The sequence below is a fragment of the Octopus sinensis genome, linkage group LG10, assembly GCF_006345805.1.
Source record: "Octopus sinensis linkage group LG10, ASM634580v1, whole genome shotgun sequence".
NCBI lineage: Eukaryota > Metazoa > Mollusca > Cephalopoda > Octopoda > Octopodidae > Octopus > Octopus sinensis.
The window spans coordinates 94,138,834-94,166,333 of record NC_043006.1 but is presented as its reverse complement, the minus strand read 5'-3'; the positions used below and the strand labels follow the sequence as shown (position 1 = coordinate 94,166,333).

The following is a 27,500-nucleotide window of genomic DNA, read 5'->3' as shown; positions in this document are numbered from 1 at the left end:
TGACTACCCGTCTGATAAGGGTAAACCAGGCACATGCATCACAACCATATGTGCGCGACATGATGATCTCATATCAAGATAAACAGCACATGACCTTATAGATGGGGCCCAGTTAGAATTTTCTTCTGGTCGAGTAACCTATCCTGCTCAAAAGGTCCCTGAGTAAGGGTTGTTTAAGGATGTTGAACGAAACACCCATGTTTCCTGAGGTGAATTATTCAAGCCCCAAAGAATCCCTCTCAACACATGGCTATGATACTCCCCCACTACTTCTGCTCGTGATCAGAGATGCACATATCATCAGCCACTAAGGGACATGCTCAACTGGTTACGGTCAAACAACTGACAAGCAAATCTGTGGTATTGAGCAGAATATTTGCTGTAGCCCATCTTTTATATCAAGACAAAACAAGAGAGTCGATCGTTGTTATTATTATATTATTATTATTATTATTATTATTATTATTATTATTATTATTATTATTATTATCATTATCATTATTATTATTATTATCATTATCATTATTATTATCATTGTTGTTGTTGTTGTTGTTGTTGTTGTTGTTGTTGTTGTTGTTGTTGTTGTTGTTGTTGTTGTTGTTGTTGTTGTTATTATTATGATAGTAGATCATCGAAATGCCCTTGTCCTCTTGTGTTCTTGTTATTTGTCTCAGATGACGTTTGGGAAATTCTTAATTGTTTTCTTTGCTTCTAATATTAGTATTGCAACTAAAGTGGTGAACTGGGAGAATGGCCGGACAAAGTGCTCAGCGGCATTTCGTCCGTCTTGGTTTCATATTTGTCTGCATGTTACTTTTTTTATTACTACCCAGAAACATTATTATTATCGGGTTTATCTCCCTTCTCACTCCTCCACATTCACAGATAGCGTGGGCGACTAAAAAGACATTTAAACACAAAAAACAGTAAATGCATTGACCTAGCTTGAAATGTGTGCCATCCGGGGGCAACCCTTAGGTTTACTGCATCTAACCCTCCGCCTCTGTAGAGGCTTATACAGCCGAACCATTAGTGCCGGCCCCAAAGAAGCTCCGCCTAGATTGGAGCGTCCCCTCACCCCACGAAACTCCCGCTCGGGTCGACTCCCCCTCTCGGGTCTTCTATCCAAACCCCCACTCAACCCCGCTCACATCTATCTAGGCCACTGAGTGAACGGACACGCTGGCCACCGTGGGACGGACGGTGTGATTCCGATGACTCAACTGATAATGCAAACCAGTTTCAGTTTCCAGCCATCTCTTCATTTAATAAGCTCTTCTCCTCTCCCTGCGGTTGGGAAGAAACCCTGACTCCGCATCACACGAAAGTCAAACACGACAGATCACGTTCAAAAAGTCGAGCAATTAACTCTATTTATGGCACTCCAAGCTGTTATAAGCAAGTAATGGAGACGTGAGATAGACTCTAGGAGTGTGTATACTTATATATACATATTCAAGTGTATGTATGAATGTGTACTGTTTATGTATGCGTATGTTTATACAAGTGCGTATGTAATGGAATGTAGATGTATGTTTCCGTATATGTGTGTATATACGTGGATGTGCGTTTATGTGTTCTTGTGAGTATGTATATATGGGGTGTGTTAATATGTTAGTATATAATTCTAATACTTCTTAAAGTAACATATGGAACCAATTCTATGCAAAATAAATATATGCGTATGTATGTATATATGTATATATGCTGTGTATGTGAGTGTGTATTTATGCCTTATACAATAGATATATGTAAATGTATATTCATGTGCGTGTATATATGTGTACATACGCACACATACATATATATACATATACATGTATATATATGTATGTGTGTATATATATGTATATATTCATATATGTATGTATATATATAAATACAAATATTATATCTGCATATATATATGTATATATGTGTGTGTGCTATGTATATATATATATATATATATATATATATATATATATATATGTGTGTGTGTGTGTGTGTGTGTACGCACAGACACACACACTCACGCGCGCACGCACACACAAACAAACACACAGACACAGACACACACACACACACACACATATATGAGCGTTGGAGGAAGAGAGTGATAGAGGGAGGAAACGATTAAAGAAATTGCTGAGACAACGAAATTGTGAGGCATTATCTGAGGGATGGGTAGTTCGTATTTTCTGACACTGTTTGGGGTTTGAAACTCAGTCCGCCTGGCTGTAAATGGGCAGGACACTTTAAGAATAACAGTATTTAATCCACAGTGAACAGAGTGCTTGCTAGCCCAGGGTAGTAAGTCCAGTTCTTCCCCTCGATCGTAATATAGCGTAAAGCATTCACTCCACCAAGCGGACTTACTTTGGATCCAATATTGGTGCCCGCTAGAAGTAACCGCCAAATTTAACTCAAATTATACCTTGATATTTTAAAGCATGACATATTGTAAAATGTAGCTCTGCATAAACTGTACTTGAATATGGGGTGATCATGGCTGGATTGCCTGTAAGGCAATTTCCTGTTTATAAGCCAAATACTATAGATGTGTGTGTTTGTGGGGGGGTATGTGTGTGTGTGTGTGTGGGGGGGTATGTGTGTGTGTGGGGGGGTGTATGTGTGTATGTATTAATTAGCACAACTTGCGGGCTGTGTATAAATTAGCTATTAGCAACAGAAACAGCCTTTGTAACGAATATTAATTAGTACATCCAAACTCACCTAGATGTGTTGTTTATAACGCTGTAGACTGCGGTAAACGTCCCGAATAATCTTTTAAACACAGCCGGCCTGCTTTCTGCAACATTACTGGCTGATTGGCTAGAATCATTCTACATCAGTTTGGCATTTGGTGCTTGATTTTCTGCTGTTGCCGTTCTGCAATCCAGTGAAATCAGATAGTGCAGTAGTGCCATGTGCCAGCACTGGCTAAATTGTGCCAACCGAATTTCGATACTTTTAGCATTTGTCGTCTACACAAAATTTGTCGGGGCGTTTAGCACAGTCTACGGTGTTATGAACAACACATCCAATTTAAAATGGATATGCTAAATAATATTCGTTATAAAAGTTGCTTCTGTCATTAATACCTAGTGTGTGTGTGTGTGTAGTATTTGGTTTAGTGGTTAGGGTGTTGAATTCACGGTCATAATGACATGGGTTCGATTCGTGGATTGAGCAGCTCGTTGTGTCCTTGATCTGAGCACTTCGTTGTTGCTCCAGTCTACTCAGCCGAAAACGGATAACAATCGAGTGCTAGCGGAGCCCCTCCTCCTTCACATCCGTAATCTTCCTCTGAGAAGTCATGAACGATACGTCTATATCTGCTGCACTCAAACGGTACAAAGAAACCACCAGTCACGCATTCGCTTGCGAGTGACGGCTGTGTTTTGTAGTTTGTTTTTATATTTCAAGAACAGGAACTGCCTCGACTACATAAACAGTATAACTAAGCAATATCTGTAACCCAAAACAACATCATCAGATGATATACAAAATTCATAGTGGTTGCTGTGTAAATATATTTATCGCCATTTCTTCAATGGAGTCAGGTTTAATAACGAACAAGATGGTGTTAATAACTTTGGTATAAATATATGAAAGTATTCAGAGGTTAAAAGGTTCAAATGATATGACGGAAGCTGTCAATTAAAGAAAGTCTCCAGCTCCTTTACATATGTTTGTTTCGTAAATGCTAGTGTAGAGAGTGGCTGACGTCGTAGTTGGTACACAAGTATTTGGTTTGTGTGTCATCCCGGCCGATTGCCTGACAGCAGAGTTCCTCAGAGACACCTTAGTTTTCAGGCTAAAATTAAATAAAATGATTTTCACTGAAAACTTTTAGTTAATACGAACACCTCGCCCTCTTTACATTGTCATCCACAGCAAAATTGTTCAATAGATCGCGTTTTAAAATCGTTGGCTCTATTGGCACACTGATCCCTCTGCGATACTCTGTTTCATTCACGTCGGAGGGATGAAAGGTTAAACCGACTCTAGTGTGATCTGAACTCAGAACTTAAAGGGCCGGGTATTTTACCCGACGCTCTAATAAGTTTGCCAGGCCACTGTCCTGAATAGTGTGCTAATTCTTATTATATATACAATATGCAACGGGTGGTGGGTTGGGAGAATAGTTAGTGAAGACAGACGAATTTTAGAACTCAGAAATGTGAAGACAGACGGAATGCTGTTAAGCATTTTGCCAGGCGTGCTAACGATTCAGCCTTAGACTTTGTCCATATATTGACTACAAGAAAGATCAAACATTGGCTTAGGAACTCATTAGATTAACTCTAGTGAACAAGAGATTATCCCAGTAGAGTATGGCGGAAAAATTAAGAAATGGGTTTCAAACCATGTTCCGGGTTCGATCGCCCTACCGTGTTACCTTGAGCAAATGTCTTTACGATAACCCTGAGTTGACTAATAACCTTTTCAATGAAATTAGATAAACGGAAACTATGCAGAAGCCTTCCACTTGAATTGCACCTGTAATTCATGGATCTAATATCCAGTTTTATCCCATCTCTATCGACCTCACGTGTCTGCGGTATGAACGGGATATTTCACATGATGGAAGCGACGACCCAATCATAATCGAATCCACTGACCAACGTCCATTTACCATTTCTCATCTTGTTCCACCCCACCCCACCCCACCGCCTTTTCCTCAACTGACCCAGACACCATTTTCGTAGACGGCGAAAACGGTTAAGTCACACACCCCTTTTCCACCCACTACCTGTTTCCTACTCTATTGACCCAGACAACAGGAATTGAACACAGATCGTAAACGAACAGCGTTATATACTACCAGGTATGTAACTCATCGTCGCTCTACCGATTCTGCCATCTTCAGAAAGAAGATAACACCCCACCACCTCCGCTACCATACACACAATCTCCTTCTCTCTCTTTTCCCTTTCCATTTACTCTTACTTTTCTACTTTTTCTTTTCCCCGCCTCTCTCACTTCCTCTCTTTCTTCCCCTCTCTCTCCTCCTCTCTGTCGCACTCTCATGCTTTCTCTTTTTCTCCCCAAACATCTATCACTCTCTCTACTTATTTCACTTTCCCTCTCTCTCTCTTTCATTATCTATAATCTCTCTCTCTCTGTCTCTCTGTCTCTCTTGCTCAATCTTCCATTTTTACCATCACACCTACATCAAGTCTACAAAACCACCGCTCCCTCATAAAATCAAATTTTCTCACTATTTCTCTCTCTCACACCCACACCTTTCTGTTTAATCTCCTCCTTCTCCTATTCTTCTACTTTCTCTCATTTCTATCTCTCACCGCTACCCCCCAACAGATGACTATTCACACATCTACTAAACACCTCATTATAGAGTTCAGTCACACGCTCTGCGCAACATTTTTATCGAAGTCTTTTTCTATAAAACACGATCCCAGTTATTGAAAATTACTAATAAATCAACTTCGTAATTATTTTTTACGAAGGTGAAAATAAGTTTATGGATTGAAAAATAGATTAAAAATATCAAAATGTCACATACACACTCGCACATTCATGCACACCTTATTTCGCCTATGTTGTCGTATAATTAGTATCACCTAATTACAATTTTTAACCGGTTTCTTCACTAATGAGAATACGCCCCAACAACAAACTTGCGAGAGAAAAGAAAAAAATGTGTAACTATGTATATCTGTTTCGCATATGCGTATGTATGTGGGTGTATGTTTCTATAATTACGCACATACACAGGCACATCGGAGTGTGTGTGTGTGTGTGTGTGTGTGTGTGTATATATATATATATATATATATATATATATATTCTCTCCTTGTTTCTTTCCTTGTTTCTTTCCGTGTTTCTTTTCTGTGTATCTTTCTGTTGAAGAGCGTAGGCTCGAAACGTAAAAGACTTGTTTTATTTCTATTCCTGAGCGCCATACTAATACTTCGTCTTTTGTTTATTTTCATAAAGCTTCCCGTTATATATATATATATATATATATATATATATATATATATATATATATATATATATATACACTATATATATGTGTGTGTGTATACTTATACATACATACATACATAAATATATATCACACGTGTGTGTGTATGTGTGTGTGTGTGTGTAAGGCGAGCTGGCAGAAAGGTTAGCACGCCAGGCGAAATGCGTAGCCGTATTTCGTCTGCCGTTACGTTCTGAGTTTAAATTCCGCTGAGGTAGACTTTGCCTTTCATCCTTTTGGGGTCGATTAAATAAGTACCAGTTACGCACTGGGATCGATGTAATCAACTTAGTCCCTTTACCTGTCATTGTTTGTCCCCTCTATATCTGGCTCCTTGTGGGCAATAAAGAATTAAATAATACCAAACTGCTTCAGTACAAATGTTGTAAATTTTTAAATATGCATAGCATTCTGTATATTTCATGTATTCAACAATTAGAAAGCAAGGCAAAAATCAATGAATTGAAGAAGAGATTTTTTAGAAAGTTTTTCAAATGTTGCCATTGCGCGGATTGTCCCACTTACTTGAAAAAGTTCACAACCATCGTTAAATATTAGTTTTTTTTTCTTTTCATTTTTCAGTCATACAAAATGTATCGATATTATAAACAAATTCACGTGTACATGGAGTGATTATCAAAAACCTATGAGAGATTTCACAAATATATACATATTTATGTATGTGTGTGTGTGTGTCCATGTATCTATATGCATATTTCATATATATGTATACACACACACACGCACACACACACACACCGGGTAAGTTAACAGAATCTACAAATGCTTTATCTAGTCAGATATAACTTGAATGCTTGCATTAATTCTTGTCTCAGAACTATCAGAAGGAAGAATATTGCAAAATAAATAGGCTTTTGTGCGTATGAACTACAAAATTTTTCACAGAATTATATAAAAGTTTCTTATTCTTTTACAAATAACTTTGCTCCATCTTTATCTAACACGAACGGCATAAAACGTAGATCTTCTTCCTCGACCCAACGTTCTAAGACTTACAAACGCTTCCACCCGAATAATTGTGCATTCGACCATGAATATACTTCTAAAGAGATTATTTACTGCGTTACTGCAGAAATGTACACAGCTTCTAAATCATACATTTGATTAAACTTCGATTTTATTCAAATTACGTTACAATCAACATCTTTTAAACTTTTTGCCATCAGCTTAGAAGCAGAAACACGAGTTTATCTACATTTATCTGGAATCTTAAATTTAATAACTCGAACTATGATATCAAATGGAGATTAATATGCTTTGCCAAACCTTGCAACCATTCCAACAAGTTTTGTATACTTTGTATTTCTAAATGCTATGCAGCGTTATTTTCCCACCTCTATCTTCTTAACCGCCATTCAGAGTTTCTATCTTTTTGCCTGCATAAATGATTTAAAACGCTTAGATTTTTCAAAACGTTTATCAGAGCAAATAGGAGAAAAATTATCAATGCGAATGTTTTCCTTTTCCCAGCGACATCTTTTCGAATATAATATTTCAGCTGTAGTTTTGATTGCATAAAACCTACTCTCAGCTGGCTTCCATCGACCCAATGGTCTGCTGGCTATTTAAGCACTTCCCATCTCTCTTAATAACTCAGCCCACGCAGATCGAATAATCAGCTGCCTCTTTGACAACCTCCTGGTTTCAGACGTCCTCCTCCTTTCCACTTTATATCTCCCTCTCTCGCTTCTACTCTGCCCATTCACTGTTCATCTATGTCCGTTTCTTCCTCGCTACCTTTATAGATGCAATATTTTATCATTATCTCAGGCGGCACGCAGGTAGAATCGTTAAGCATGCCGTTTGAAATGCTAAACATTCCGTCCGTCTCCACGTTCTGAGTTCAAATTCCGCCGAGGTCCACTTTACCTTTCATTCTTTCGGGGTTGATAAAATGCATAACCAGTTGAGAGCTGAGGTCGACACAATCGAATAATGAACTCTGACTATCTATCTATCTACCGATCGATCGATCTGTCTGTCCAACTACCGTTGTATCTGTTATGTATTTCCAACAGCGTTCACTCTCCTGTGTTAGCTCGTTTGTTGAACTCCTTACACTGGTTCGAATCTTTGTGAGTTCTCGTCATTGATTCGTAAAGCGAGTCTAGTTTAATCATTATTTGTTATAAATCGTATCTTTTACTTGTTTCAGCCATTGGACTGCGGCCATACTGGGGCACCTTGAAGGGTTTCAGTCGGAAAAACCGCCCCCTGTCGATTATTGTTTTTTTTAAAGTCTAGCCCTCGTTTCTTCATTATTTTGTCGAACCGCTTAAGTTAAAGATGTAAAGAAACCAACATCGAACCGCTTAAATTATAGAAATGCAAACAAACCAACACTGGTTTTCAAGCAGTGTGGGAGAAGCACAAAGACACTCATAGACTGTGAGAATGCATATCCAAAGCCCACAGTGAAATGATGATAGGATCTAACGAAGAACTTCTTTATACAAGCACTTGAGGTGACGCATTTTATACCTTGGATGCATGACAATGTTAATACATCTCACCAATGCACTACGGGTGTAAAAATGCGCCGAAACAATTGTAGTGATTTCGACTTACGAATGTCGTCCATCCCATTTTCTAACATTTATCTCACTATACATGTGTGTATGTATGTATGTATGTATGTATATATGTATGTATGTATGCATGCATGCATGCATGTATGTATGTATGCATGTATGTATGTATGTATGTATGTATGTATGTATGTGTGTGTGTGTGTGTGTATATATATATATAACGGAAGGTTTACGAAAATAAACAAAAGACGAAGGCAGGTGGAGTACAAACAAATAATGTATTAGTATGGCGCTCAGGAACAGAAATAGAAAAAGTCTTTTACGTTTCGAGCCTACGCTCTTCGACAGAAAGATTCACAGAAAAGAAACAAGGAGAGAAAAAATTGCGTGTAGGGGCTAACGATCCAACATGGCGTTCTGATTTCAGAAGTCAGAGATCGGAGGTCAAACGTCAGAGGTCAGACGTTAGACGCTAGTGCTTCCAGCATGGATCTCATCCCAATAAATATAAAAACAAAATTAAAATAATAAAATACTTGCAAGATCACTTGCTCTGCTGCGATGGAGAAATATTTGTAGAAGTGACCTGTCGCAAGAACACAACTAATGATAACTAAATAACAAACTTTACTATTCCTCCCAAATGTATAAAATATGATTCTTCGTTTAACTTCTGTAATTATGTCGAAAATATGCAAACTTAAACCATAAAATAAACATTCATGCAACTACCCCACAATCCCTAAAATTATTAGCCATCAACCATAATTTGAAACCATTATTACTACACAAGGTAACGAGGGCAGTAATTAATTTCGATGACTGATGACAAGTTCAAATCCTGTTGGTCAGCTTCGATATGGGTTTTATCCCACCCAAGGTCTGCTGAAAATATTTCCTATATTCAGTTCAATAGAGAACAGGTACTCTAACACGTACGTGAATGTTTTCAGGTGCAAATTCTGTTAAGAAAGAGAAATTTATACAGGTTCAAAGGGATGCCAACTGACCTGGGTACACCTAAATACAAGAACAAAACGGGTAGGCATGTCAATAACATAAAGACTCTTTGCTTAGTATATAAAGTATAAAATGTCTTATGTATGCTTTCGGTACACTGGTTCATACATAACGCTCCATAAATACAATCGCATGTTTCTTCTCCTTCTTCTTTTTCCTCATACTCAATGAAAACGTGCAAAAACATGTGATACGCCTTGATTGTTTTAATCTAATTCCGTCTCATGCATGTTCACTGCGAACGGTACCACAGGTTTTCTTAGATATTTTAAACTCATAAATAATTTTCCTCTAAGACTACACATATATTCTCATCACATCATTGCATTCGAAAATAAAACTGATTATATAAAAAAAATGGCGAACTTCCAGTTTTAAATTGGTGTATTTTGAAAAAAAAAAAATAATAAATAAATATTCTTATTTCTTTTCATATTAGTCTTTCATGTTCCTGCTGTTGTTGCTCTTACTTCAGCTATTGTTGTTGTGATTCTTTTTTCTTCTTCTCTTCTTCTTCTTCTTCTTCTTCTTCTTCTTCTTCTTCTTCTTCTTCTTCTTCTTCTTCTTCTTCTTCTTCTTCTTCTTCTTCGTGTCGTTTTATGTGTATATATGAAGGGTATATGTATAAATATGAGCGTGCGTTCGTGCATCTGTGTGTGTGTGTGACGGTATCTCTATATATATGCGTATGTATGTATGACTGCCTATGGTTGTGTATGTGTGTGTTTGTATATATATATACATGCACATATATATGCATATATATACATTTATAGCGACTCATCAGAAGATGATACAAAGGACATTATATACTTTCGAACACTCACACACGTGCGCGCGCGCGTGCACACACACACACACACACACACACATACGTTCATACGCATACAGAACACTCAACGAACGAACAATCAACTACCAACAGAAATTTTTTAAAAAACTACCATTTTTTTAAAACACTGCCGCAAGTATTTTGAAATCACCTTCGCAGCTGCTTCCCTTCCGTCGTCCACCGTCACCGTAACTTAGCAGAATCTGAAGTAAAAGAGTTCTTCAGATCAAAGAATTGACTGCTACTACAAGGGAAGATGATAGACATGACACACGCACGCGAACACACGGTTGTGTATCTATGTAGATGTATGTATGTGTGTATGGATACATGTATGAGTACATACATTAAGTACATACACAAGCACAAATGCGTGTGTGTATGCATCTACATTGTGCAATATTATATCTACAACTAAAGCTTCTTCGAATTCCAGTAACTATTGAATGCTGATGACAAAATATATATGTATAAAATAATATATATATATATATATATATATATATATATATATATATATATGTGTGTGTGTGTGTGTGTGTGTGTGTGTGTGTGTGTGGGTGTATGTATATATATATATATATATTTGTGTATGTGTGTGACACACATATATTTATATATATTATATTTCAAAATGTAACCACATGTGAATCGTTGGCGATTTTCTTCCTCTGTCTTCTTTCTATTGGACTTACCTCTGTTTCCGAAGAAGAGCGTCTGCTCGAAACGTTAGACCATCTTTCTTTCCTTCCCTGAGCGTCTTCTAATACTTTACATGTACCACATCCACGCGTTGCTAGATCATCAATGATTTCGCATTCCCTTTAATGTTCATCAGTGGCTTTCACCGCGCCTAGGGCTAGACATAACTCGCCTTGTTAGTTTAGAAGATTTCCGTTGTTGAAATCACACGCTGGACATATGGCCTAGTGGTTAAGAGCGCGGGGTACTAACCCCAAGATTCTGAGATCAATTCCAAGCAGTGACCTGGATAATAAAATAATAATAATAATAATATAATAATAATAATAATAATAATAATAACCCTATGTAATCTCAAATTTTAAAACAAACACATAATTTTCTTATGGTTTCTTAAACATTCTCTAGAACAACACTAAGTCCAAAACCAAATATATGGCACCCTAGGCTTAATAACAACATGAACTTCTAACTTGTCTCTTGAGGTCTCTGGGTGAGACTTGGGACCAACTTGTACAAATGCAAGGCAAAAGTCAAACATAAAATAATGATGATGATGATGATGACATCATCGAAGAATACCTTAGGAATGAGAACCCAGGTTCGAAATGGCCCTGATGAATGCTGGAGGGTATATCAGCCGAAACGTTGTGTTAACAACAAACAAGATGAGGACAGATATAAATGTAAATAATGTAAATAATGAAATTGAGAATTATAAATAATATGGATGGCCAATTCGCAATTTTACAACCGAAAGGCCTGAGTTTCCGTTTGGAAAGTAGAATATAATCTACGACTTGTAAGTTGCGTAGACGTTGGTTGTCGGCTGCCATGCATCAATCAGTGAAAGTCCTTTTCGCGAATCTCAATGAAGAATTTGAGCGTGTTTAAAGTCAGATGACGAACAATGGTGGGTTTCTCTGTAAAGAAGGGGTTAAAATCTTTGATCCTTATTTAAATTACTATCAAAACAGCTTCAAAGACAAACTCAACGTCAACAGCCATCTTTCCATTTTTATAAAAAAATCAACGAATAAACTTGGACTTCCGATGGGTTTACAAATTCTTCTTGAGGCAAGATAGTCAACAACTGACTCTTTACATTGCTGACATTGTGTGGTGCTTTCCTATTATTTTCTATCCTGCCCTAAATACAGTCGACTGACTGAGGGGGACCAAGCCCACATATAAATAATCCTTGATAATTTCACATTGATTAATATGCACGCACACACACACATATAATGTGTGTATCCACAAGCACACACACACATATATGTAATATGTATGAGTATGTATAGAAATACACGTGGGTGGTGTTGTAAAAAGCGGTATGATGATTGGAGAGGGACGAGGCAAGTCTGTGGTAACGTTAGACAAATATCTTTCCTGGAACATAAAAGTTAAGTTGTTGTCAGTAAGCATTTAAGATATACGATATAAAATATAGCTCTCAAAATTTACTGAGGGCTTCAGTCTGTTGAACATAACGACAAACAGAAAATACACACACACGTGTGTGTGTGTGCGTGTGGACACATGCGATTATATGTGTGTGTCAGTGAGAGTGAGTGTGACTTCCTGTATTATCGAATAAAAGAACTGTTGTCTTCGTTCCTCAGCATGTAAATCGTAGAATCACATGCCTAGAAAACATGATCTGCTTCAATCCCACTGGGTCTCCTTAATTACAGTTAGTGACTTCGAAGCACGAAAACGAGCTTTTCCTTCTTTCCCAGAATTTGAATTAGGCTTTGCGATTGCGATGTTTCAACCACCGCAAAACAAATGAGCAATGAAGTTTAAATAACTACCATTTCCCCATTTATTTTTTAACGTGGGAAAATAAAACTGTTGCTTTTTAATAAACGATAACCAATCATACACTCATTCTTGATTAAAGCTAGAGAAAGAGCCAAGGTTTCACGTTTTATGAATTCAACGAGTTCTTTTTTTATATACATGTTTCTTTTGTGGTTTATTTTGATTTATTATGTAATATTACTTATAGCACATTCGATAAACATACATGCATACACCTCCTATCTATATATGTATGTGGATATATCTTAGTATATATATATATATATATATATATATATATATATACACAATACACACACAAGCACAGTCACACACACACACACACACACATATATATATATATAGATAATATATAGAATATATATATACATATATATATATATATATATATATACATTATATATAACGGGAAGCTTTATGAAAATAAACAAAAGACGAAGGCAGGTGGAATACAAACAAACAATTGTATTAGTATGGCGCTCAGGAATATAAATAAAACAAGTCTTTTACGTTTCGAACCTACGCTCTTCAACAGAAAGATACACAGAAAAGAAACACGGAGAGCAAAAAAAATGCGTGCAGAAGCTAGCGAATCAACATGGCGATCTGTATATTATATATATATATATATATATATTATATATATATATATATATATATATATATTATATATATATATGTAGGTCCCGGGTTGAGTCGGGGTTAACCACAGTAAATAAGGTACTCAATACATAGCAGAGTAAATTAATTTATTTTATAGAAGGAGCTTCTACAGGACTAGAACTGTTTCATTCAAAAGAAATCATTAGGAAGCTCAACGAATAAACTTGGACTTCCTGATGATTTCTTTTGAATGAAACAGTTCTAGTCCTGTAGAAGTTCTTCTATAAAATAAATAAATAAATATATATATTATATATATATATATATAAATTCAGGGTGAATACTTGATAATTGTAAGCACCTGTTTATACCATTTAGTGGTGTAGGTGATAGAGTATATTAATCAAAATAAAAACATGATGCCAAGGATTCAGCGGTACATATGTTTCGGGCCTTTATTAGACGGTTTTATAACAATGCATAATGTGTGTCTATGGCCTTCTTCAGCCGCATACAATTACTACTTCAAGGACATGTATTACATTATAAGTTTTACGTTGGGGATGCAACTCCTCATAGTCGCGTACGACAGAGTGGGGCACCAGCACAAAAACGAAGCGTCCATCCCGTCTTTCACTCGATGTAGAATGAGGAAGTTTGGATGTTGAGATAGAGAGGGAAGGGGTTGGGGGGGTAAATCTTTAGTGAGTTAGGGATCACAAAGAGGGAGGGTGGTGGGTGCAAAAGGTAGTAAAAGAGTAAAAATTAAAAAATATATAAAAAAGATATAAGAATATAAAAAAGGTATCTTACTCATCAATATATAAATGTATAAATATATAAATACACACAGACGTGAAAAAAAACATGGTAATATAAATAAGTAGAGATAAAGATATCTCTACTTATTTATATTACCATGTTTTTTTTCACGTCTGTGTGTATTTATATATTTATACATTTATATATTGATTTATATATTTATATACTTAGATACCTTTCTTTTATATTCTTATGTATTTTTATATTCTTATATCTTTTTTATATATTTAAAAATTTTTACTCTTTTGTAATTTTTACTCTTTTACTACCTTTTGCACCCACCACCCTCCCTCTTTGTGATACCCAACTCACTAAAGATTCAACTCCCCCAAACCCTTCCCTATATATATATATATATATATATATATATATATATATTATAATATATATATTATATATATATGTATGTAAGTATGTATGTATGTATGATATATATATATATATATACATTATATGTGTATGTATATATATATATATATATATATTATATATATATGTGTGTGTGTGTGTGTGCATTTCTATACATATTTGCATATTTATTGATAAGTGTGCGTGTGTGTGTATATATATAATATATATAGCCACCACGAGAGTGGCTTATAGGCGCAGGAGTGGCTGTGTGCTAAGTAGCTCGCTTCCCAACCACATGGTTCCGGGTTCAGTCCCACTGCGTGGCACCTTGGGCGAACGTCTTCTACTATAGCCTCGGGCCGATCAAAGTCTTGTGAGTGGATTTGGTAGACGGAAACTGAAAGAAGCTCGTTGTATGTGTGTGTATTTGTGCCCCCACCATCGCTTGACAATTGATGTCTGTGTGCTTACGTCCCCGTAAGCAAGCGGTTCGGCAAAAGCGACCGATTGAATAAGTACTAGGCTTCCAAAGAATAAGTCATGGGGTCGATTTGTTCGACTAAAGGCGATGCTCCAGCATGGCCGCGGTGAAATGACTGAAACAAATAAAACAATGAAAAATATACATATATATATATATATATATATATATATATATATATATCACATACACACACACAAACATATGTACGTATGTATTTATGTATGTATGTATGTATGTATGTATGTATGTATAACAATTAAATTAGCGAGTTAGAAAATTTGTATAAGAGATGAAAGCATTAACTATACAGAGAAGTAAGGTTTGTCGCCACTCCAACGTGGCTGTTCCGTAGGACCCGACTTTACTGCTGTTTTAATCCTGGGAAACGCCTCCACCAGTTGGCTATTCGATGCAATCTGCACCCAATACATATTGTAAGCAGTGGGGTGAACCCCTACCAATTTCCAGCCACGAAACCACCCGACTGTACGGTTTCGACCTCTCTGTGATCATCCGTGGTGGTAGATATTCGTCCGCTAGTGATAGGGGTAGTTCAATCCAGCTCGCATTATACAGAAAACAAGCGACACACAGCCACTGATCTGGCAGCAAACAAATTAGCGAGTTAGACGACCTCCATAAGGGATGAAAATAGTAACTATTTTGAGAAGTGATGTTGTCGTGTCCTGCTGAGATTAAAAATAGCACTTAATGTCCGTTCCTACGAAATATCCACGTTTAAGAGGCTTACTATATATCACTAATTGTTGCACGGTTTCTTTTGTAGAAATAGAAAATGTAACAGCAACAAAGAAGATAGCTCCAACTACGCCTCCAAACAAGAAATTTCAATATTATATCGATACTATTCAATACGTGAAGACATCATGCAATTACAGTGTAACACAGGAGAAAATAATTGACATTTCAAACAGCGTTAATAGCAAGACCAATAACGGCAGCTTTGCTGGCATCGCTAATCATAGCGCGTGTGTGTGTGTTATATCTATAATATAAATTGGACATGGGCGATCGTTGTATTCTTTCTTGACTTGAGGTTCACAGCCAAACGGCTGGGTGGATTCGCGTGAAGAATGGCACACATGTGCAGACGGGTGTATAGATTGGAATGCGGTTTGTATTTTTTTCTAGCATCCATACTTACCGAGAAAACCGATTAAAACTTTTTCTAATGGAATTCCCCTCTTTCTTCCACCATTAAAACAACCAGTTGCTTAGAAGCTGTTTTCTGATGGGATGGGGTCAGGAAATTTTCATAAAGCTGGAGGGTCCAATCGAAACAGGGACCCGGAATGATAAGGTTGAGAAACGCTGTTATAGATTATGCCTGACCGGAAAACGACCACAGCCACATCATCCAAACAGACCGGGTGAAACCGGGCTTAGCTGCTACTATGTGTATATAATATGTGTATATAAGTTCCTGGATTTTCCTGAAGAGAAAGCTGCATAATGGACTCCTTATTCAATCGGAATTAGTGACTTTGCAGACTTCGAAACATATGTCGAAAATAAAATAAAGGAATTTTGTTAAATCTTCGTTCAGCTCCATTCTTTCCTATACTTAATATATATATATATATATATATATATATATATATATATATATTATATATATATATATATATATATATATATATCTATATATATATATATATATATGTATATGTATGTATAAAGGCGCATGGCCTAGTGGCTAGGCAGTAGCACTTGCGATCGCTTGATCGAGCGGCGCGATTTGTTCGACTAAAAGCTGCGCTCCAGTATGGCCGCAGTCAAATGACTGAAACAAAAATATAAAAGCATATGTATATTGATAGTTACACGCACGCACACACACACACATTAATGTTTGTGTATGTGTCTCGAGCCTCCCTCTTGAATGATGCTTGATTTCTGTTCATTTTGCTTTCGCTTTGTGTTAAAACAAATTGTTGCTTTAATCAAATAAATAGCTGCTGAGTTTTAAATGTCCATTCATAAACCAATGTTTATAGCCAGGGTTTCGTTGACAGCTTAAATTCAATAGAAGGCGGAGGCGGGAATTGTGACGGTGGTGGCGAGGAGGAGGATGAGTTCAGACAGAGTGGAAGTCTTCAAACCAACTAAACAACCAATCAATCAAACCAACCAATCAGACACTTCGTTTAACTCCAACGTCGACGCCATTTTGTTTTTAACTTTGCGTGTTAAAAGTTCACAGTTGAAATTAGTAAATTAGTGTTTCGTTGGAGGCTTATGTTTTTTTTTTGTGTGTGTGAATGTGTGTGGCGAAAACTTTTGTTGATGTTATTCATTGTTGTTTTTGTTTTTATTATTGTTGTCATTGTTTATCCTCGTCGTTGTTTGTTTGTTCTGTTTTATTTATAAATTTGTTTGTTTGGGGGAAAAGTGTTTCCCTTTGTTTTTTTAAACATAGAAATAAATCGCACACAAACAAATACTCAGTGTTAGGTAATGTGTTATTATTATTAATATTATTATTATCATCATCAGCGGTAGCAGTATCATCATCACCATCAACATTATTATTATATTTACTATTATTACCACTATCATTATTATTTTATGATTAAAAGTGTCACTATTATCAAACAAATCATCATCATCATCATCATCGTCAACATTATCATCATCATCATCGTCATCATCGTCATCATTATCACCATCATCATTTGACCGGGTGTCGTTTGTTTGTTTTTTTTTCTTGTTTTACTTTTCTAAGGTTTTATTTTATTATTATTTTTTATAATTTTACATTTATATATTTTATTCTTCGCTTATTCAAACGTCTATGATTTACCATCACTACCGTCATCATCATCACCATCATCATCATCATCATCACCACCCCATCATCATCATCATCATCATCATCATCACCACCACCACCGTCATTTAGAGATTGACTGTATCTTATTTTTCATTTCGTTTCTGTGTACTTTGCTTTTCGTTTGCAGATTTTTCCTTTATTTGTTTTCATTAGTTTTATCAATTTGTCTTCATTTTTTTGTATCTCATTTGATTTTTTTTTCTTTTAATCTCACCTTGTTTTATTGTCGGTATTATTATCATTACAGTTGTTGTTCTTGTTGTTCTGCGTTTATATATTACCATTTCGCATAACGCTTTCATTAGTTTTGCGACTGCTGTTATTCATCTGATTCCGGTGGTTATTATACTTTATGAATACAATATAATATAGTGTTGTATAAAAGTTGGCTGCTTGCTTCTTGTTGTTGCTAATCTTTTAGTGTTGTTCTTGTTACTGTTGTCGTCTTGTTGTTGTTGGTAGTGATTTTAGTTGCAATGGTAGTGGTAATGGTGGTGGTGGTTTTGTTTTTTTTTATTTTTTATTTTGTGTATTAGTAAATATTTTCCCTTTCAATCTGATATATTTACTATCTTTTCGTGTCTCCTTTGTCGTTATTCTCCTCCACATCTCTACTTCTCTCTCCTCTCTCTCTCTCTCTGTATGTATGTATGCGCATACGCGTACACATTGTATGTTTAATACACATATAAATCATATATAGCTACATATATACGTTTATATTAAATACATACATATGTGTAAATATATATATATATATATATATATATATATATATATATATATATATATATATAATTAGTATGTGTGTGTGTATTGATTGATAGAGATAGCTATAGAAAGACAGACAGACAGACAGACAGACAGACAGACAGATAGATAGATAGATAGATAGATAGATAGATAGATAGATAGATAGATAGATAGATAGATAGATAGATAGATAGATAGATATGCATATGTGTGTGTGAGAGAGAGAAACAGTAAATATTGTGTGTGTTTGTAACTTTCTTTTAGTTCACCATTTTTATACATCTGTACATGCCTGAGTGTGTATGTATGTGTATGCATTTTTGTATGTGCGTGCGAATGTAGATGCTCATTTGTTATCGTGTGTATGTGTGTATGTGAAAGCGTGTCTGTCTGTTTGTCCGTGCCCCTGCATTATGTGTCTACGGCTTTATGGTAACCATTGCTCTATAAGTATTTGTTTGGATTCCACAGACCCCTCTCCGATCACAATTACTGCCACCACATCACCCCTACATCCTCTCCGACACCATCGTGACATCCAGTTCATCGCCACCACCACCACCACAACATCTCCACTAACCATGACCATCACGACATAATGAAGGAGTTGCCGTTCGTTTTGCTAGAAACATCAGCCAAATCTCTCTGAAATCACATTCATTGAAAGACACATTGGATAAATAAGTAGTGCATATTAGAAACCTCGCTTTCCTCCAAGCATGACGAGATGGTCACGTTTGGAGTTTCTTTGATCTTAGATTTGCTCGATCAGCGCTGATGTGAAGCTGACGTGTAAAGACCACCTTCACCTCTACCACCACCACCACCACCACCACCATATCGTCCACTTCCCCACTGCTGCTACAGCTTTTTTCGTCATTAGATCCGCACCACAGCATCCTGCACCCTCGTTCTCCCATCGCTATCACACCTGCACCACTACTACCATTTATCTCCTTTTCCTCGTCCTCTTCTTCCATCATCCCCACCACCGCTGCAGCCATCACCACCACCTTCGTTATCGTTACCTCAAAACCTACAACATTATCTCCCTAACAGATGAAAACTAAATTAACCATTACTGCATTGTTACAGTTTCTGCTTTCGTTTCGGAATAGCTTTGATGTCTTAATACACATATGTATACACACACACACATGCATTTATACACATGCTCACATATTATCTACGTAATACACGTACGTACATGTACACTAATATGTGAAAACATGTACACACACATTTATCTATCTATCTATCTATCTATCTATCTATCTATCTATCTATCTATCTATCTATCTATCTATCTATATATATATATATATATATATACTAGCAGTATCGCCCGGCGTTGCTCGTGTTTGTAAGGGAAATAACTATATAAGCATTTTTAGAGTTATAGCCAAAAAAAGCAAAAAAATGCATTAAAAATGGAAAAAAATGATAGTAAATTTTTTTTCTAAATCGTTGACTCATCGTAGACATTTTTAGAGAGTTACTTCCCTTATATAATAGCGAAAAAAATGCATTGAAATGGAAAAAAATGATGGTAAATTTTTTTTTAAATCGTAGACTCATCGTAGACGCCGCTAATACCCAGAAGGCTCGATATGAATCACGACTATAGATCAACCGGTTTTGGTTAAACTGCACCGCAAAATGGGGAGTAGTTAGGAATCTAAATCATAGGAGACAGACACACAACTGACTTTTATATTATATATATATATATATATATATATATATATATATATGCAGAGACATACACACGAACACATGTACTCATAATGCTTGTCTGTGTGTTTGTTTTTCTATGTCTCCCCCAACTTTCAGCACACTCTTCTTCTCATTAACTCTTTTTCTTTTTTATTTTTCCCTCTCTCTCCCTTGCATATGCTCTCTCCCTCTGTCTCCCTTGCATGTCCCCTCTCACTTTCTTGTAGCATACCACTACCTATTTCTCTATATATCTATTTATATATATATATATATATATATATATTATATATATATATATATATATATATGTATATATATTCATCTATCTATCTGTCCGTCTGCCTGTCTCTATATATCTACATCTATATATATATATATTATATATATATATATATATGTGTGTTGTGGTGTGTGTGTGTGTGTGTAGATAGATAGATAGATAGATAGATAGATAGATAATAGATAGATAGATAGATAGATAGATAGATATTTATATTTATATCTTGGAAGGAAATATCTAATTTTTTTTTCCCTTAACCCCTTAATTTACATCATCGTCCCTACATAAATTCAGCCCCCGATCTAGTTTTATGCTGTTACAGCCATCTAAATCCCTCAGATGTAATCTCGCTGAAATAAACCTTACTAATCGACCAACCACGATCAATAAAATTAAAATCAACTATAAAGGAAAAAAAAATCGTCTCCTCAGAATTGTCATTCCAGATCATCAATTCCGTCAGTTCTACCTGATCAATCACTAACCCAGCCCTGCTCAGCTCAGCTCAGCCCAGCTCAGCTTAGTCCACCCTTGCTCAGCTCAGCCCACCCTTGCTCAGCTCAGCCCAGCCCACAATAGATTTAATTATGCGTGGCATTGCAGTAAGAAGCTTGCTTCCTAAGCACATTGATTCTGCGTTCAGACCCACTGCGAGGCACCTTGGGCAAGTGCCTTCTACAAGAGCCTCGGCCCGACCAAAGTCTTGTGATGGATTTTGTAGGCGGAAACTGAAAGAAGCCTGTCCTAATATATGTGTGTGTGTGTTTGTGTCTGTTCACCATCACCACCGCCCCCCCCCCACACACTTCTTGACAACCGGTGTTGGTGCGCTTACGTCCCCGTAACTTAGATGTTCGACAAACGAGGCCGATAGAATAAATGCCAAGCTTTAGAAACATATAAGCCCTGGGGTCGATTCATGCGACTAAAAAAATTGATCAAGGCGGTGCCCTAGCATGGCCGCAGTCTAAAGACTGAAACACGCAAACAATAAGATGAAAATGAGATAACTAAATCTATTCCTTTCATATAATCATCTTTATTGTGAATGTATAAAGAAAAGAATCTAAGCATAATAAAGATTCTAACGACCACCACCTTTAAAAGGAAAGCGTAAAGTTCTGCGGTTGATTGGTGATCGTTGATCCCCTCGCACAAAACCTAAAATTTGATTGGGAAGTGGATATTCAACGACGTGGACCCAGTAACCGAAAGGTACATGCTTTATCGTAGCAAATAGATGAAAGGCAATGTCGGCTCCGCCCTGACTGTGCCGCTAAGCATTTTGTCTGGTGTCTTTACGTTTCTGCAAATTCGAAGGTGTTCTCACTTGAAGAGTCTCTTCGCCAAAGTATTTTCGGTGATGATTTGTTAAGTAATCCATATAGTTTACCAGTCATGCACTTGATGAGTGAATCTATAGACCATGTTCCTCTACTCTGATAAATATATGATCTTTTATCGAATGTTCGATGGATCCCGGTATTAGCGGAGTCCATCATGGAATATCGCTCTGTGACATTTCTTTGACAGGGAAGGATAAACAGATCTCGTTTGGTGGGTGTGGCAAAGGATATAGTGTGGTATACAAAACTGAGTGACTGAGAAAAGAGAGCTGCTGTTTCTGCTGAAGACTTCGCCATTTTCAGGTCACACGTGAAAAGAAATGTAGGAATGAAGAGAGCAGTGCTTGGCTTGCTCAGTCGGCCTTTTTTAAATATGCGCTTGTACATTTGGAATGGGGTTGAAATTAGGGAGAGATCGCTGTCCCGCGATTGTCCTGATTGGGCAACACATACACGTGCGCGCGTGCACACACAAACACACACACAAAAGATCCCCATGTATATGTTTTTCATTTCATTTTGTTTTTATTCATCTACTCTATACGTTAAGATGTTGAGTGATATCGCATTAAATCTACTTCATTGTGCTCTCTTGCAGATTTGTGTGTGTGTGTGTGTGTGTGTGTGCGTGTATGTGCGTGCGTGCATATATATATATATATATATATATATATATATATATATACGCGCATATACAGCTAGTGTTGGTTTGCATTGGCAAGAGTTTTTCATTTTAAAAATTTGACAAAAACAATGCCGTGAATTAGCCGTGGCAAGTGGAAAATCCGACGTTTTTGACAGAGTTTTTCTGTGGTTTCCCTTCTATCAATTTTCTTTGAAGAAGGACTCTATCCGAAACGTTGTATTTCATATAGATATCTACTCATGTGTAACGTTTCGGGATTAATATTGTAGAGCGTGAAAAATTTATGTCTATATTTAAGCAGTTGTATATGTCTGATTGTATAATTGTATAACTCACTGTGTATGTATGTGTGTGTGTGTGTGTGTCTGTCTGTCAATCTGTCTGGTTGTGTGTTTGTGTGTGCTTGCATATATATGTTGCCCGAAACAGTAAGGACATCTGGTAAGTTGACTGAAGAGAGGTCACGAATGACCGGTCCTTTTCCCCTGTCCTTCTAATTATTGTGTCTCCTGTCTGCTTTTGTATCGTTCATTTGTCCGAATGTTTTACCGTCCTCTATTGCGTTTTTGTTAATTTTATATGTATATGTGTGTGGGGGGTGTATACATGTATGTGTGTATATACATTCACTTTACTAATCGTCTCTCATATTTATTTCAGAATGTCAATGATGGAATAACCATTTCACGCCGTCTGTCTGCTTTGCTGTCCCTTCTTTGGATTTCTTCTAACTTCTGACAAACCAAAGTAGCATACGATAAATCGTATAACCGAAACTGGAACTATCTCAAAAATAGCCGTAATTAAAAGACAATATATATATTTATATATATATACATACATAAACACAGAATATAAGTATATCCGTACCTATATCGAGCTATAAAAGACAAAAATGTTGATACCAAAGAAATACTGGATTTCTCTGTTATTGTGTTTCTGTTTGGTGGTGCTGGCCTTATGTGAAAGATCACCAAAAGCAAGAAAGAAAGGTACGTTCACTTTTTATTTTGATTTCTTAACATTGTTCTTTATTTTTAGCCCCGAAATCAGTTCCTCTGGTTAGTCTCGGGAAACCACTGCAAAGAAATTGATTAACCTAGTTTGAATTAATCTTGTATATAATAAACTATTTTGTATTTAAATTTATTAAAACTGACGGACACCACCAGATGGCCACACATTTTCGTCGGGCTCTAAAGGAGCCAATGAAGGAACCTCGACGCGTAGCAGTCAAATCTTTCTCAAACCACTCTGTAGCTTCTTAAAAGAGGAAGAACACATCAGATAAAAAGGTACTCTTAAAAACACTGATATCACTGACAAAAAGACTGCTTGGCCGTCAATGGAACGCCTTTGGTCGAAGGTCTTCTGCATTAGGACAAATGTGTGACCAAACAAAATCTACGTCTGGTGCTAACCATTTATATATGAGAGTTTCTCACTAAGTATTTCTCTGAAGCCTATTGATTTATAACCGTTTCTTCTCCAAACCACTCTCCATAAATAAATCTTAAAAAGTACTTGCAGCAGTACTTGAATCGGCCTTCTTATGAGTTGTGCTGAGCCAATTCCAACCAGCAAATTCACAGTACTACTAAGGTTAACTTACCCCACCGGATATCATAGACATCTGACGTGGAGATAGTCACCCTGTCAAGATTCTAGCGGCCGTGACGATGCATTTGGGAACTTTACGTCGACTCAGAATTTGATTTGACCGAACTAAAGTACGTTTTCAGCTACCCACCACATCATTTACTCCAGCCCAGGAAGTTGTCCTGGCCTTGTTGCATCGTGTGTGAGTTCGCCCTGCATGCTGACTAAACCAATGGAGGTGCACCTTTTGAGCAAGATTCGTTGAAGGAAACTGGCCTGATGAAAACAAATTTCTGAGCTTGACACAGAATCCAATGCATGAATGCATTTGTCTACTTAATGTAAAGTAGACAAACACTTCCAGCTCGTTTAAGTCCGTCACTGTCTTTGGTCTTGCAGTCGTTCAGCAGGATAACATGAAGGAGTGTGCAGACTAGATACGAACTGTTATGGTTACAAGGATCTTCGACCTTAACCAAAACCAGGTTTAAAGATGGTAGATACGGTTGATGCGGACAAACGTCACATCTCTGTCCTGACCTTACATCAGTGAAGGTAGAACCAAAGTTATTTGAATCAATCAATATCTTCTAGAATTTCGCCACTAAGAATGATAGGGACCTTTCTCACGTGACTATAGTAATGCAGTTCTGTGAATCTTCAAATAGAAAATACAAATGGCTTCATTGTTTTGGTTTCAGGGAAGTATTTTCTAATTGTTGTCATTAATTTTCTCGCTATTCTATCAAGCTTATTGATTTTTTTTTCCAATCACCATCCTAATTATCACGTTAAGTTCAGAGATTATTACTGCTCATCTAATCTCTTAATGCCTTGTAATTGCGCCTCGGTTTTAATTTCGTCGTGGCTTTTGAATACAATTCATTTACTAAATTATTCATTATCGTTCTTCTTAATTTCGTTTTGTACTTTTTCCAGTTTTTTTCTGTATTCTTTCATTCATTTATTTATTACTCGTTAATAATATCTGTTGTAGGCCAATGCATTTTTGAATTCCATTATCCTATCAATCTGCGACTGCCGTACTTGCTACGTGTCACTAACTTTTTCAGTAATCCTTCTTTTGTTGTCCTCTTCCATAGGTTTAAATAAAAGGGCTGCATACGGGGGCTTCAACGCATTTTTTTCTTTCTCCTTAGTTTCGCTTGAAGATGGCTTCCATTGTCAGTTCCAAGCACGTTTTATTCCTCCTCTCCACTGAAGAGCTGCATAAGTAGCTGAGGAAGCAACACTGGAATTGTTTCCGCAGTTTCCCTATTCTTGTCAGTGCAACACGCTTGACATGTAGTGCTCACATGAGATGTATTCTCCTTATACATACATCAATTATCAATAGAACTTCTTGTTTCTCACTTTATACTGAACAACTTTTAACGGTATGAAGTGGATTTCGCTATCAGTTACATTCATCATAACAATTGCCCAACTTACTTTCCTTTGACGAAAATATTTTCGAGAAGTGAATGTTCTATCTGGTCGTTTTGTGACTAAACAGAATGGAACGGACAAAGCTGTGCAAGAGTTTCAAATGATAGAAAAAAAAAATAACCAGGGTAATTTTTGCCACAAATGTATGTATCATAATAAACGAATTTGAAAATTCCATTGTGTATATATGTGACGGGTAGAAACGAATGCGAAATTCACTCTTGTATTATTTAAAACGGGTACCAGTTAAGCACAGGAGTCGATGTGATCGACTAACCGACTCTACCAAAATTTGAAACCGTTAGAGTGAATTGTCTGAGCATCGCTAAAAATGCTTTACAGTTTTTCTTCCAACTCGTTGTGGTCGGAGTTCAAATTCTGCGGCGGTGAAGTTAGCCTTTCACGCTTTTGGAGGATAAGCAAAAGTACCCGTGGATGTGCTCTGCTTTACCCCTGCCCATAAAATTGCTGGCATTGTGACTAAATCAGAAAGAGTGAATAAAATAGGGTACTGACCACAATAGGAATCGAAAACGTGCGAGGTGTCACAATATTTTATAATAGTGAGGCAATTAGAGCTATGACCGTAAGTTCTCTGACCATGCATACACGCTTAACATTCATACCTACACAAAGTTTGAGGTGCGCGTATGTGTGTATATATGTGTCTGTGTGTCTGTGTACGCGTGGTTTCGAGTGAAGTTCCACAGCACAGTCATCTTCGGCGAGTATCTTCTACATTGGCCCCAGGGTGACAGATGCTTTGTCGATGAATTTGGTAGACAGAGACTATTCAGAAGCTCATCACGCCCGCGCGCATGTGTGCCACTCCCAACACTTGATAACCTGTGCTGGTTTCCTGACTTTTCCGTCACTTAGTGTCTCAGTAAAAGAGACGACGGAGCAAGTTGCAATATAATGAATTAAAACGGAAGTACTGGGGCGATTTGTTCAATTAAACGCATCAAAGGCGGTGCTCCAGCACAGATATTTTCAAATATGGGTATTTATTTATTTTCTTCTTCTTTCTTAGCACCCAGAAAACCCCAGTGGAAAAAGCGATCCCCACCAAAGAAAGGAGAGTCGCTCGTGACAGTGGCGGTAAAGAAGAACTTGAAACTGGATTGTTCGGCTAACGGCATACCAAAACCAAACATCACTTGGGCAAGAGATGGAGACGATATCAAACGTATACCAAATTTGAAGGTAATTACCCCCCACACACACACACACACATACACGTGTATATATACGTATTGTTGAAATTTATAGAAAAACAAAAGACGAAGACAGGTGTATGAACAGCAAGCTGATGTATTGGTTTGACACTCGGGAAAATGAAAAAAGTCTATTATGTTTTGAGCCTACGCTCTTTAACAGAAAGGAATAAGAGATAATAAACGGAGAGGGAATTTTTAAAAGTTATGGATTTAGCGGTCAAGCAAGGTGATTTGCATATTCATACACAACACACCCACATACATGCACACACATATAAACACATACACATGGATACGTAGATACATACGCGTATACACACATACACACACTTAAACGCACATATACACACATGTGTGCCTACACAGACATACATATACACACATATACAGGCATATACACAAACATCAACACACACTTTTCTAAGCTTCTTTATGAAAATCCTTTTCATTAACGCAAATATATT

General features: G+C 36.8%; 1 protein-coding gene across 1 annotated transcript in view; it reads left to right on the top strand.

The window, feature by feature from the left end:
- The window catches only part of LOC115216791 (fibroblast growth factor receptor 1), a 105,754-nt gene that overhangs the window by 36,845 nt on the left and 41,409 nt on the right, over positions 1–27,500 (top strand). Inside the window, exons 4-5 of the mRNA XM_029786364.2 lie at positions 23,429–23,760; positions 26,850–27,022. Of these exons, the coding sequence (XP_029642224.1) occupies positions 23,664–23,760; positions 26,850–27,022 (270 nt within the window). The 5' untranslated portion in view covers positions 23,429–23,663. The remainder of the gene's footprint in view (positions 1–23,428; positions 23,761–26,849; positions 27,023–27,500) is intronic.